This window comes from Otolemur garnettii, unplaced genomic scaffold (genome assembly GCF_000181295.1).
Source record: "Otolemur garnettii isolate 467f Iridium unplaced genomic scaffold, OtoGar3 scaffold00007, whole genome shotgun sequence".
Classification (NCBI taxonomy): domain Eukaryota; kingdom Metazoa; phylum Chordata; class Mammalia; order Primates; family Galagidae; genus Otolemur; species Otolemur garnettii.
In genome coordinates, this window is record NW_003852402.1 from 33,523,883 (window position 1) to 33,539,359 (window position 15,477).

General features: G+C 34.1%; 1 protein-coding gene across 1 annotated transcript in view; it reads right to left on the reverse strand.

Moving 5' to 3' along the window:
• Positions 1–283: 283 nt before the first annotated feature.
• LRRIQ1 (leucine rich repeats and IQ motif containing 1) overlaps positions 284–15,477 on the reverse strand; it is a 177,551-nt gene continuing 162,357 nt past the window's right edge. Inside the window, exon 26 of the mRNA XM_003783489.2 lies at positions 284–426. Within this exon, the coding sequence (XP_003783537.2) occupies positions 284–426 (143 nt within the window). The remainder of the gene's footprint in view (positions 427–15,477) is intronic.

Sequence of the window (15,477 nt, forward strand, 5' to 3'; positions counted from 1 at the left end):
GGTATTGCAAAATTTAAACTAAAGAAGAAACTGTCTATGCAGAATTCATTACATTATTTCACGAATTAATTTTCTGGAAGTTATTTTTCATGAACTGCAACACTCTGCAGATGGGAAATATGATAACTTCATTAGAAGATAAGATTATAAATTATGTATAATAAAACATATCAAATATAATACTCTAAAACTTTGTATCCAATTGGTAACCTAAGCAGGAAGCCATCATTCTTCTTGAAAACAAACTCTTGGCCATATTTTTTGAATGCTGAAGCTGGAAGGATTAATCAGAAGTTTTCACCTTCTTTTTGCCACTTCCCCATCCACCACTGAGTTGTACAGGATTGTCACGGAATGATATACGTTCTTTTTTAGAAGGTCTTGTATTTGTTATCATTGGTGCAAGTATCCCCTTAACTGAACAACCTAGACAGTGATATTAAACGTACACTTTCACTTAATATTTTAAATTAAGAAATATATCGAATTCAACAATATGCATTTCTAAATTCTCTAAACAAGTTTAACGAGAATATTCTTCTTGAGTTTATTTTTGTCTGAAAAGTAATAATGAATAAAGATTGGTATAAATTGTATTATGTTAAATAAAAGAAAATGCTAAATTGCTATAGAAGTTTACTTCCAGCTACAGATTCAGATGTCCTTGGTATCTCAAGATTATTAAATAATAAAACATCATAGTTTTTAGATACTTAGAATGATTTACATTTATAAGCAGTTTAAATTTTATAATTGTTTATATTTTTATAAATAAACTGTATGTTAAAGTTTGTCTTGGTCTTATAGAATTAAGGTCTTCTGAACAGATAGGAGGACTTCTGGGTAAAATGCATAGTATTTGAGCTAGAATCTCAAGATACACGTGGGCTTTCTTCTAGCTGCATAAAATAAAATGAAATACAGCTTTGTGACTCTGGACTGGTTACCGCTTTTCTAAGTCTTAGTTTTATAAATGAGAGAAATAAGACCACAAAGATGCATTGCAAGGTTACTATGAAGATCGTCTTGATTCTTTTGCAATGGTAGTAAGAGCTGTGAGAATGCTTTGTGCTGTCCAATGGCATGAATTATTATTTATATTCAACAAGTTAGAAATTATCCATAGAAAAATAACAAAAGCTGTTAGAGGTTAAAAACAAGTAATACGCTTAAGAATGGATAGTGGATTAGGAATGTTTTACTCGGCAAGACCTTAGGATGCCATATCAAGAATACTATTAAAGAATTATGATCATCTGCTTTAAATCTCCTGAGGATTAGGCGAGCGCACAGGGCTGTGTCTGTGGGGCAAGGGTTTGAAAAGCACCAGACCGAGGCCTTCCAGGTCTTCCCCAGCGCAGGCTGGAGGCAAAGGCCCAAGCCACAGTCTTCTCCATTCTGCTACTTTTGTGCTTAACTAAGTTTAAGGGGAAGAAAAAAACCTTTTTGTTTTGAGATTTAATACTTTTCACTAGAATTTTAAATATTTAAAATATATACGTGCAAAGAGAAGCGTTACAAACATGACACCATTTGTGGAAAATGGTCTGTTATTTCAAATTCGGTTCAACATGATAATTGATTGTAAAAGCCCATTCTATATTTAAAGACTTAAACGGGTATCGTAGTTTTGGTTTTTAATCTTAAGACTGTGATTAAGAAAACAAATTCAGAGGAGTTAAGATGCCTCCGGAAAGGGAGTGTATTTTACCTTTAGAAAGAGAACAGTACTAAAAAGCAGGGGGAAAGTTAAAAGCTATTGTTGTAAGAGACGGTGTGCAGGGTGCGAAAAGGCTGACACCTGTAGCTCCCACAGGTGTCCGCAGCAGAGTAAGACAGCCAAGCTCAGAGTTCTGAGACCTTTGCAGCTGCCTCTCCTGACGGCAATCTCGGTAGAGACTCACAGCTGAGAGATGCCAGCTGAGCTGACCTCCACGTGGGAGACCTGCCTGTCCTATGAGTCAGTCAGTAGTCATTTGAAAAACTCGAGAACTCTTTCACGCAAAACGAGTATTACTAAGCATAAGAGCGACAATTTCCTAGGTGATATACTAGTGGTCTAAAAAGCCTTAAGGATGTGCCTTAAAATTTATCTCTCTTCTACTTACCATTTATATATTGGAAATATCTAGTTTAATAGTTTCCCCCAGATAACAGAACGGAATGTCTGCTTTGTTCCATCTAAAAAAACGGTCATGATTAACCATTGCCTTTCCCCCAAGAGGAAAAATTCTTTGATGAATAAATTATTTCTTGAATAGCAAGTACATATTTATGAGAACAAATTAGATAAGCAGGGTGCTGGGGCCAAAATTTGGTGTAGGAGGCCAGGGTGTCAGAGATATGAAGAACCTTCGAAGACACCTTTATCATTCAGATATGTTTTAGGTACAAAATAGAGATTAACAGATGCGTACACAGATTTTCAAAATCTCTCACAAATATTTTGTTACACTAGAGAAAGCTAAATCAAGTGCCTTCCGAGCATTATTCAAAGTAATAAGTAGAAATGAGTATAAATTTTAATATTATATAATATTACAGATTATATCATTATGTTCATGAACAGTTTATTACTGGTTAATGCTATTTTTGATGAAGCTAGCTTAGTGTACTGATACATTTATTAAGGGCTTTCCTCTTAACATGTTTCTTACAAAAGAGGACAAGTGTTTTACAAAAAGTTTTCAAGTTATTTATACATAATTTTATAGACGTCCAAAATAATTATTTCAAAATGAAAGACATTGAATTGCATCAAAACATCGCTTTTGTTTAGACCAAACTGTCATTCTTAATAGGGTTTCCACATTATAAAGGACATTTTTATTGACTACAAATGTACTGTACGGTATAACTTTTCTCCTCCAAAACGGTTCTGCTGTCTTTGTTATTTTGAAGGTGCTAATGAATCTTTAAATCTTTTTTTTCTTATGCACAATGTTACTCTGCATTATAAAAAAAGTCTGTATTTTTTTTTACTGTTTAATGTAATTCTTTTAGCCAACAAGAATTTAAAAATCATTTTAAAAGCATGTGTGCAACATTACAAGACAGCTTTGTAACAATTTTAAAGTATATTTGTTCAGGGGCACCAAAACGCTGTGGGAAATTAGCCTTTAAAATAACAAACACTGAAGTGAATACAGAATGATTTTGTCAAAACAATATTTTAGGCGTGATTAAAAGCTTGAGTTTTGTAGCTCTGCTATTTACAAATAAACAATTAGAGCCGTGATCAATATAGCTTATTCTCTCAATGCATTGAGTGAGGGATTTTTTGTTATCATATAAATCCTCAAATCAGTAAATATATAGAAAATAAATTGAGGAGTAAAGCACATCCTTAAAGGAATTACATTCTGGCATTCATTGCAAAGTCATTATTTTGTCCTATAATTACTTGAGAAATGAAAAAGAAAATAAAGAGGCAATTTTTAAAACAGTCAATGTATAATCACTCCAAAATTACTTACCCACATGAAAATAAAATACCGAGAGACTCTTGCCTCAAAAATTGATATTAGAGCTAATCCTGCTGATGGACTCCTGGAATAAAAATTACGTTTTCTTCTTTCTGCACATTATTGTTATAGAATTTTTTTTTTAACATCAGTCAGCTACATAGTTTCAGTTGATCACAGAAATCAACCCATCAGTATATGTGCTGAAAGTGGCTTGATGAGGATTCTCTATTTTCCAACACATAATCTGTGTTGTGTTGAAGATACATTGTGGCTCTTAAAAGTTTTTATTTCCCTTGTTAAATGTGGGTTCTTTAACGAATGTCAAGGTCTCCGTATACTGTGTTTGGTATGTAATTTAATATGCAAAATGCTTACTATGGCTCTCCTGGTATAGTAAAGAAAAACCTGTAAGCTGGTCAGAATGGAAATCTCCTGATGTGTATAGTAATACGTCATTGGATTTTCATTGACATACCCAATACTACGTGTCTGGATATGGAAACGATTTCAAAGTACTTCCCATATTTTATTACTTAACAGCAGATACAGTGTAAGTCAAGCATGGAGGATAAAAATTCAACATCTTAATAAAAGTGACCAGAACAAATTTTTAGCAGGATAACATTTATATTAACTTAAGTGCTGTGAATGAGTTGCATTGGGAAGGTTTGAGATGGAATGTTACAAGGTTCAAATTTTAGTTGCTTTTTAAGATCATTGCTATGTCCAACCCTGGATTATAAGAATCATTTACAGTGAACTTCAGGTAGATCATTCAACAGTCTCATACCGAGGATAAAAACCAATGACAAACAAGTTATTTGCACCGTATTTGGATTTTCTCAGTATAATATGGTGGTGTTGCTTGTTTTTGCAGTTGTTTTCAAGCTTTTTTGGTGAATAGAAGCTTTTCTGCAAGTTAAAAAAAATTAATAAACTTTCTGTTTCTCAAAAATTGCAGTTCGATAATGACAGTCTTCTTATATGCAAGAGATGTTTATGTAAAAAGGTCAATTCGTTTAGTGGGCTTGACAGTCACAAAAATGTCCACGGTATTTACTACAGGTGTTGATAATCAAGGTGTCTTAAAAAAAAAAAATGTAACACAAATATTTTGTCTGCATATATTTATTTAAAAGAATAAAGTAAAATGCACTGATCATAAAAGGCAATACATATCCTCAAGGGTTGGGAGTCTTACTTTGATATAAAGATTTTTACTTAGTGTCTTGCCTATTTACCGCCCTTTTACAATAGCTACCCTGCATAATTGATGGGTGTCTCTCGGCTGCCTGATTATATGAGCTGTGTTCTCAGGTTTTATTTCAGCACTCTCCTGTGTTGATACCTGTGGCTGGGTTTGCACACAAGACAAGGATGGTTCCATGAGGCTCTACAAATGTGGTGCAAAATATACCCTCTTTCTCCTCTAAATTATGCAGTTCTTATTACTATTGTTTGATTTTTTTTTTTTTTTGCCTTGAAGGGTTTTTTGGAGTGCTTTGTTTTTGAGTGATAAAAGCTAAATAAGTTTGTGATATATCTCAGAACTAGATCGGCTTTCTCTCATGTGACCTTTAATTTAACGGAAACCCTCCTCTCCAATAACTGCTTCATAGAAGGCTGCTCATGGTGACCTTCTGGCTTTCCATGGAAACAGCTGACACCCACTAGGTGTGTAAACTTCTAAGTTGACCAGATAATCCAAAGTGTCACTCAATAAGCAGTTAAGAGTGAATTTTGACAATCTGTAAGTTCCCTCATTTTCCACTTCGCAACAATTATGTCTCAAAGGAACTCAGAAAGTCACGTCATTTAAGTCCCATTTCTCTTAATGATTTAGCAAAATTATTTTCCAACCATTTTTTACAAATATCCTCTTCACGAATTTATTCGATTTCCTTATATTCACAACTAAGAATCTACAAACGTTTGTAATTAAACAACATGGCATGAAAAATATTGATAATTGAGAACATTGTTTTTACTCTTGATTGATATGTGTGTCCTTTTGAAACAAATCATTTCCCACATACATATAACACTATAGTTCAGCTCATAATTATCTTTCCTCACCCCTAATTGTCATATTAGTTAATTTCGCCAAAGTAAATTTTTAGCAAAATATGCATGTTAATTCCAAAATGTTTATCACTGAGCAGTTTCCTTTAGAATGTAAACGTTTAAAACCCAAATTATAGTTTCAAGATCACTTGGACTCTTTGAAATCTTTCACTTGAAATCTTCTTTTTATTAAACACACACATATATCTTTTTTTTTTTTTTTTTTCGTGTCTATTACCTGGCAGGTCCCTGCCTTTCTATGGGATTCCCTGTCACTCTTCCTCTGTGAGCCAAATGATACTAGTAACTGTGACACTGTAGCAGCTCTGCACATGACTCTACTTTCATCTTCACAGCCTTCATATGGGACTGGTATAAAACAAATACTTATTTCCAAATGCCCAGATAGTGAAGACTTGTGGATAGATTTCCCAAAAATCTTTCATGGAAACTTTCATTATCCCCTTTCATGCTTATTAGTTCTTAGCAGGGAGACATTTGGCAACAATAAACATGACTAGCCTGAGGATTTCTTAGATTAATTCATTTCAGTTTTATTCATTTGACAAATGTCTTTCACATTTAGCCTCGCTCGTTTATTTCTGCACCACATTGGCCAGTGTTAGAAGTTGGTTTGAAAGCAGAAATAACAATCACAACAAAAATATAAGTTAGAGTAAAAACAGTTTATTTAAGAAATAAAATGATCATAATGAAAAGGGGGTAAGAACCAAAATATTATAATTGGAAACATGATTCTTTAATCTATTATCAGTGTAGCTTGGATCCTTTTTGCAAAAATGTCATTTTTTTTTTTACAAAGAAAAAAATGTACCTTATCACTATTTCTCTTGCATAAGCACAAATGAAATTTGTCTCCTAGATAATGTCAATTGCTGTTAAAACTAGCTACTGCCTTAGCTCTGTAAACATTATCCAGTGGTTACTAATAGCTATTATATTTAACAGTGCCTGGAATCATTGTTGCCTGTTCCAGTAAACTGTTGCAGATCTTTGAAATGGTCAGCAACAAGTTGTTAAAAGATATTAAATCAACAATTATTTATTTTGTGTCCATTCTGCCAAGTAGAGACTTTTGAATTTAATCTATAGTAGAGGAGTACATTAAACTTGTAAAATGTTCATGGTGCAATAGCTAAATTTCACTATCTTAGGTTATTAGAATATTTTAAAGGTTGAAATAGCAATTTGTTTAACTGTCAAAAATCAGGGACAAAAATGTCAAGACCTAACCAACCACTCACATTTTAAAGTGAGAAAACGTAGGCAATGCACAGAATTTTTTTGCCCAAATTTAAGTAATAAGTAACACAATCAAAACTTAACTTGACCTGACTGAGATTTATTTTAAAAGTCAGTATTTTAATATTCAGTAAAAAAAAAAGTATGCCTCTAATATTGTAGTACCATAAAGAAAATAATTAAAACAAATGTGAGATGGATATCTCTTTTTATTTTTTTATGTTTTTGAGATAGCGTCTCACTCTGTCATCCTGGGTAGAGGATGGTGGTGTCATAGCTCATGAGGATTCTTGAGTAATCCTCTTGCCTCAGCTTCCCAAGCAGTTGGGACCATAGCCCAACACAATGCTAGGTTAGTTTTTTATGTTTAGTAGAGATGGGGTCTCGCTCTTGCTTAGGCCGGTCTAGAACTCCTGCTCCAGCAATCCACCTGCCTCATCCTCCCAAAGTGCTACGATTACTAGCTTGAGCCACAATGTCCTGCTGTGGATAACTATTTCTGCATGCCTTTAAATAGGAAGACCTATATGTTACCTTCAAATAAGGCCTATAAAACTAAAACTGAATAAAGATATCAATAAAAACCAATGTTATTTTAAAGTTTCGTAAGTAAGGAAACAGAAAAGGAATGTATTTCTACATCTATCTACCTATCTATATCTATTTATTATACCTATCTATCTTGCAACTCCAACAAGACTTTCTAAAGTTTAAGAACTATTTTATTTCCATGACCTACTTGAAGTGAATAAAATAAAATAAAAAAGAATTATTTTAGTAAAGTTTTTTGAGACTTTCTTATTCTTTACTTATCTCACTGACTCTTTGTTTACTCAAGTTCTTTGTAAACTTGAAGCTACCAAAAGTTCTGCAGTTGTTTAAAGAACACGCCCATACTAGTATGTTGTGGTTTCTGGCTGTCAAGGGGCAATAATGTATGGATATTTCCACATGCCTTGTGTTGAAAAGATTCTTTAGGCTGTTTTGAATAACAGGTGCTAGTTCATTACCAGAGATATAATTCCCAAAGGATATTAAGGACTCCTAGTTTTAAGAGCTTGTATGGCCTCCACATGGGAGTCTATGTTGGAATATTCTTAGAGATAGTAATGACAGTGACTCAAACAGTGACTTACCACATATAAGTTTGCAAGGCCTGTGGCCCACAGTGAACCATGCGTGTGATTAAGTTAGGAGAGTCTCTCTGGAGAATACGTAATGCAATATTCTCACCCAACTAAGATCCCTTATTGTGGGAATGGAAAGAGACAGTTGGTGGCCACAGAAATGGGTTCTACAACCTTAAAAGTCAACGTTTCAATAATTGACCCATCTCTGCCATTGGATGAAGCTTATTATTAATAATTTCAGAGAAGAAAACCACAGCTATTTCATATAAGAGATATTACTTACCGTTTTGAAATGCCATTAAAATAACTGTTTTGCTTTTTTAAAATAAATTTAAACTTCTTTTTGAAAAATAGCACCAATTATAATTAAGTATAATTATAAAACACAAGAACTTGTGTATATATATTTTTTAAGTTAAAAATTTGGATATTTAATTAAATTTGAAATTATATCTACAACATAAGATAAATATTAAGTGCTCAATAAATGCATTTTGAATATAACAGCCACAAACAATGTCAAGGGTACAATTCATTTAGGGTGACTTTTGTTTGTTTGTTTGTTTGTTTCTATGGTTTTTTTTTAGACAAGATCTTGCCCTGTCTTCCAGGCTAGAGTACAATGGCATCACCATGGCTCACAGCAATCCCCAACTCTTAGGCTCCCTAGTTCCTCCTGCCTCAGTCTCCAAATAGCTGAAATTACAGGTACATGCCACTGTGCCCAGCTACTTTTTCTATTTTTTTATTGACCTTATCTTCAAGAAGAGAAGACTTCTGTCTGCTTCCAATTGGGGCCCATTAATATACTGGAGTTCTCTTTCAAACATACACTGCTTTCTTTAAGAGAGACTGCAGAGAGCTCTCTAATTATTATTCTGTATGAGATTTAATCAGGTATAAAAACTAGTCTGCCTTTCACATAATCCCTTAAAATTAAAAACTGAAATTTTCAAAGAATAAAGCTGTCTACAACTCCATCTAGGTAAGCACAAAAGATGGTGAAGGGCTCAAATACAGCTTGGACTTTACCTAACAAATGTAAACAGTGCAACCTAATTGTTCCTAATCTCTTGTTAATCTGCAATAAAACAAAAGAAGATCTCTGTCTAACATCTTATTTCTTGATTTATCCAATAACAACATTACACATTTGTACAAAACTTCATAAATTTTAATAATTATTTTCAAAAATCACCTAACCCTTAAATTACATTGGACCTGTAGGTCTTTATCTGGTACCCTCTTTAGGGTCATTAATTTTCAATTTATAAGCAATGTCTTTTCCCTAAACCTAAACATCTCAAAAGATAATTTTAAAGTGGCATCCTATGAAATGCTGACTGGCTTATCAATAGAAAATGATCTTTTATCTCTTTTTGAAAACTGTATTGACACATTAAAATATCAATAAATACAGCAAAATATTGTAAAAACAGATCATTTCCGTATTTGTGTTGAGTTTTATAATAAGTCCTAGCTTTTAAAATTCAATGAGATTTTATAAAAAAATGTTATTTGTCACAGATGATGGAATTTTCTGGTCTTTAGTCAGAAAGTATTTAAAGATTTATGTTACTACTCTCTGTTGATTGTGGTTAGCTGAAGTAATTAGAGATAATTTAAATGTTTAATATCAGAGTCATTTAGAAATATTCTTACACAAAATTTTGAGTTACAAGCATGATTTTTGTGCCATAAAACATTAAAATGAATAGTTTCAGTTGCTTTTTATTTGGGAAATTATCATATACCAAGTTTTATTGTTCCCACTGCAGAATTACAGAATTTGAAAGCTACAAGGGCTCTTGGATCTCCTTTGCACTTATTTTTGTATTTTTTGTCCTTCTCTTCCCACATAAATCTAAAACTCATAAATATATCATACATGTGTGTATATATACACACATATGCACATATATATGTGAAATATATATAAATTTTAACTAATGCTCACTTCAAAATTCTCTCAATAGTCAAACAACCCTCAATACCCTATGCAAGTTCACAAAGATCATATGTTTGAGAAATGGGACTCAAATTCAATTTTGGTTTACTACAAATTTCATTCCCCTGTGCCAAGACACCTTTACCTACTAATTTTACATAGACATAGCTGCAATTTAACTAAGATTGCAAACAAGTTAGTGAAGAGCCCAACAGGGACTAGGGATGAGATTGACCAATCTCTAAACACACAACCTTAATAATACCCCACCCACCATGTTTAAAAATTGAATCATTGGTCATCCTTTACCTGTTCCTCACAATTATAACTTAACGAGAGCTGTATTACACATTATCGGTCATTCCCCAGTTAACAGTTTCCCCTAGTTAATGGGCATAGTTTTATAGGCTGGGAATAGCTTATAAAACTTAGAAAACAGAGGGAAAAAATGATGGACAACACTTTCCTGACACTTTTAGGCCTTCTTACGCTTTTCCTGTTTCACTCCAGTACATTATTTAGATCAAAATGTCATGAATAAATAATACTAGGACTTAATCTGATCCAAGCTGTGAGTGTCCTCTAAAAAAGAAAAACATTGAGTCCAAATCTCAATGCTTTTTATAAAGATGCTTTTCATACATACTCTTATAACTAAAAATACATACATATAAATTATTATATTCAGAAACTGGTAATTCAATGCACATATGCATGCCCATTATCAGTTTATTAATAAATGCGCCCTTCACTATATGTTTTGTGATAAAAAATTCATTAAGAATTTTCCTCTTAAAGTTAGAACAATATTAAGCTTACTCGGTAGAGGATTCTGGAGGGGCATTGCAAGAAAAGGCTTTACAATTTCTGGCATAGGTAGGGGTAGGGTTGGCACTGTGGGTTTGACAAACTTGGATGCAGCCTGTGGGAACTACAGGCCTGGACAGGACCTCTCTGCAACTCTGGGCGTAGCAGTAATCTGTGTGTCATCCTCTCCACAGGAAAACCGAAGCCTGGTGTACCTTCTGCCCTTATCAGGGCCCACTCTCCCTGTGCCCATGCTAGTGATTGCTAATCACCTACTCTTCCTCCTGAATTCTGGGGAGTTGCCTATTATTTGCCCAGTAATTCCAGTCCAAAACTGGCAGAGTCAAATCAGAGAACTTCCTGCTATCCAGTGACAGAATCATACCTTTTGGCAGGTCTTTCATTGCATCCCCCTCCAACTTTGCCCTTCTTTTGTGTTCTTCCACAGCTCTAGGGTATTATAGACAGTTTCCTTATACATAATGGACATAAAGTTTGTGTGAAATTTTAGATTGCACACTATTTTAAATTTTGCACCAAATTTATGGACACCCTGTATTTTTTTGGTGCTCTTTTAATGTAGTTAATAATTCTTTGATAATTCTTTTTTTTTTTTTTTACTTTCAAGACAGAGATTTGCTCTGTTGCTGAGGCTGGGGAGTGGTAAAATATATGGACTCAGCCTAGCTCACAGCAGCCTCAACTCCTGGGCTCAAGCAATCCTCCTACCTCAGCCTCTCGAGCAGCTGTGACTACAGGCATGTGCCACCATGCTGGCTAATTTTTCTATTTTTAGCGCAGATGGGTTTTCCTTTGCTCAGGGTGGTTTCAACTTATGAGCTCAAGGGATCTTCTGGCCTCATCCTCTCAGAGTGCTAGGATTACAAGCATGAGCCACTGTGCCTAGCAATATCGTTAATAATTCTTATCTTAAACTTTTCCTACTTAATCTACTGTATGATGTTCACATTCTGATTGATCCAAGACCTCCATAGCATATATTTATGTAGATTATAAGCTCCTAATTGATGGAAATACTGTGTGCTGGTCTTGCTCAGCACTTTCTTTTTTGTAAATTTTAAAGTCTTATTTCATTTTTAAAATTATATTGATATAAGGGTACAATTAGACTACATTGTCTGCATTTGTTAGGTAAACTCCAAGTTATCACTGAGCCCTTCACTCAGGAGGTGTGCCTTACACCCCTGCACTACGCCCCTGGGGTGAGAGTTCACACCCATCTCCTCCTACCTCACCTCTCCCTCCTCCTCCTACTTGAATTTAATTGTGTTTTTCTCTCAAGTAAGTGTGTAGTTGTTCGTCTATTGGTTTCATATTAGTATTAAATACACTGGATACTTGTTTTTCCATTCTTGTGATACTTAGAAGGATGTCCTCCAAGTCCATCCAAGTAAAAGCATTTTCTTTCTCATGCATATGTATTTTTAAATGAACAAATGACAGAACTAGCTTCATGTAGGCTAGATCTGTGGAAACTTCATCTTATTCTTGAGGTGTTCAGAAAGTTCACCTTGAGTATAAAACTTAGCATATGGATAGACTGTATTTTTATCAATACTAGTATTTTGGGCAGGCCAGGTATTTCCAGAAGCCATGGCAGATTCTTTTGAATGCCTGCTAAACAGGCTATCTTCAATCCTTTTCCATGAGTGATGTACCTTTTCTCTTACTATGGAGCTAAAAGATGTCACATAATCTCTTCCCTAGCTCTTATACATCTGAAGGGTCACCACAGTCATTCATCAGTCTATTGGTCCATCCATCTATCCGTCCATTATGTATCAAAGCACCTATAATATGCTAGGAAATGGTTCTAGGTACCTAGAATACATCATTAAATTCCCTGCCTTCCTGAAACACATGCTCTGTTCGGGAAGAAGAAGAAACAGTAAACAGAAGACATTCGTATGACACTGCTGTTCCCAGTGGAATTTGAAAGGAAGTCTGTTTAGGACTACTAAAAGAGATTTTCCTTCCCATGGAGGCCACCCCTGAAAAATCCCATCTTCATGTTGATTGAATACTATCATAGACTGCTCTTTACAGTATATAATGACCTTCCTTTAATATCTGCAACCATTTACTAGTCTTTAGAGATGAGTCCATAGAATGTTAATAAGAATGCTTTTTCTTATTGTGTAGAAGACAAAAACCATTGAAAAATAAAGTGATACGAATATTAGATATAGGAGAACAGGGACAATGGCTCATATGTTCATTTATTCTCTTAATCTAAGATGCCTGTGATGTGCTGGACACGTACAATTGATCTCTGTATTTTCGTAATAGCTTGTAGGTGTGCTTTGTACATGGAAAGCATATAATTGCTTACTATCATTATATGTGGTTTAAATAATTACTCAGATATATATATATACAATATTTAATCATTGAGTAAACTCCGCATGGAATTATGATTGCAGACTATGTATATAAAGTACAACTGTGTACAAATTATATATTCATATACTAGTGCACATATAATTGTATACATAGATATACACAAAAATACAACCTGCTAATATTTTTGATTTACAAATTCAAAATTGTATTATTATATGTTCTTTTTCCACTTGAATAATTCTTAAATGCTGTCTTTGGAATCTACTTTTGCTTTTGCTTTTTAAAAGATTAGTGTCAACAATCTGTATAAAACATTGGGCATGGAATTCTAGCAATCTATTTCATTTTGATAAAATAATCATTTTTAATAAAGCTATAAAATTAGTCCATCAATATATTGGAGGCAGTATGTAATATTAGTCCAAATTCAGAATATCTTTCTTCAACTGGTATTAGCGGTCTAAAACACCTAATTAATTTTAGATGTCTTTCATTATCATTTTTAGTAGAAAGGTTCAAGTCTTCCACATTACTTTCAAACTTATCTAAAAGCGATTTCCTGTTAAATCCATCCTTACTTACATGACCTCAGTATGTGGAATTTCAGCTTCAGATAGACCCCTCAGTATTCCACACATGCATCTTCCTATTCAGCCTTTGTCTAAGTGATTTTCTTCCACTTGTTCCCTTACTCTAATCCGAGCACCGTTCTAGATCCAAATCGAGGACATTGCCTCCTCATTCACTTCATCCACATGAAATGCTTCTTCATATGGAGAAATTATATGTTATGTTAAAAGGGCTTAATTTCATGAGGGTTTATATGTACCTGACTAGAGGCTGACTATCCACTGTGATGCAGATATTGTGTGTTCTCAATCCCTGACTGTGAAAGTAGAATGTAATCTGGGAAGTGGAGCCATGGTAAGGAGGAGGAGCCTGAAAACCAATAAGAGGTATATCGCAAACACTGAGCATTCGATAAATATGGCTCTTCAATACATTAATAATATGAACCACTTGAATTTACATTCTACTTTTTTCCCAAATAAGTCATATATGTTAGCCCATGGAAGAATAACAGAGAATGTGTCACTGAGTTTGAAAGAAGAAAAAATAGATTCAAGTTGCTACTCTCCCTCGCTAATTATTTGTGTGTGTGTGTGCAAAAGCAAATTAGTGAAATTCTTGAGTCTTTTTCAGATTAACTGTTAAATAGATGGGATCATTACAAATAAGAAAAGACACTTAAATATAATTTGAAAGCTGGAAATGGCTGTAGCAATAAAATTATTATAGTAACGAATACCTGAAGGAGTACACAGTGAAATTAATTGAGAAAATAAAAATCACTTAGTGAAATCACAAATATTCTACTTAAATATTACCTAAATAAGGAACTCTCTTGGCATGTCCATTTTTACACATGGCAATTTCTATTTTTATTTATTTATTTATTTATTTATTTTTTAGGTTTTTTTTTTGGCTGGGGCTGGGCTTGAACCCACCACCTCCAGCATATGGGGCCGATGCCCTACTCCTTTGAGCCACAGGCCCCGCCCTAGATGGCGATTTTTGAATGTGAACTTAACCTCTTTAATCTCTTTGTAAACCATATGATAGATTAGAAATTTAGATAGCAGATAACTGTGTTGGCCCCTTGTAAGGGAGCAGTGAGATCTAAAGCGAAAGAGACGGGAAATTTGCTAAGAAAAGACAAGATTGCTGGGCAGTGCCTGTGGCTCAAGGAGTAGGGCATGGTACTGGGGGTGGCTGGTTCAAGCCTGGCCCCAGCCAAAACTGCAAAAAAAAAAAAAAAAAGGGCAAGATTGTTCAAGATGGCTGTCATGCTAAAAGTAGGCCGATTCTGTTTTTATTCTACACACGCAAAAGGAAGATAATTCTGTTTGGGAGGTGTTTTAAAATTATGCAATAATAACATAAAACATGCAACAACAGATAATGAAAACAGCAGGTACTATTCTTCAAAGCTTTACAACATTCTAGGGAAGATGGCACATGCACTTAGACATTGAGACTTCAACATCTTAGCCCAATTTATCCTTCTTCTATACCTCTCTTATCAGTCTCATTTTAAGAATTAAATCATGCTTTAAATTCAGGCAAATGGACACCAGCGGCCATACTCCTTTCCATTGCCTTATGCTGAAGTTAATAGAAAACTAGTTAGTACGTGAATCCGGCAACTAGTCTTTTATTCACAATTATTTTGTTTTTCAATAAGAACTCTGTTTTGCTAAAGTGCATTGCCTTAAAATATCACTGAGTAAACATACTGACATCAAAGCATCTGCAATAACATCACTTATTGACAAATAACTGTAATTACAGTGAGAATAGCTTAATTTCAGTTTTTTAGAGCTACAGACCACGGACCACTACCAGTCTGTGGACTGCCAGAGCTGCATGGAAC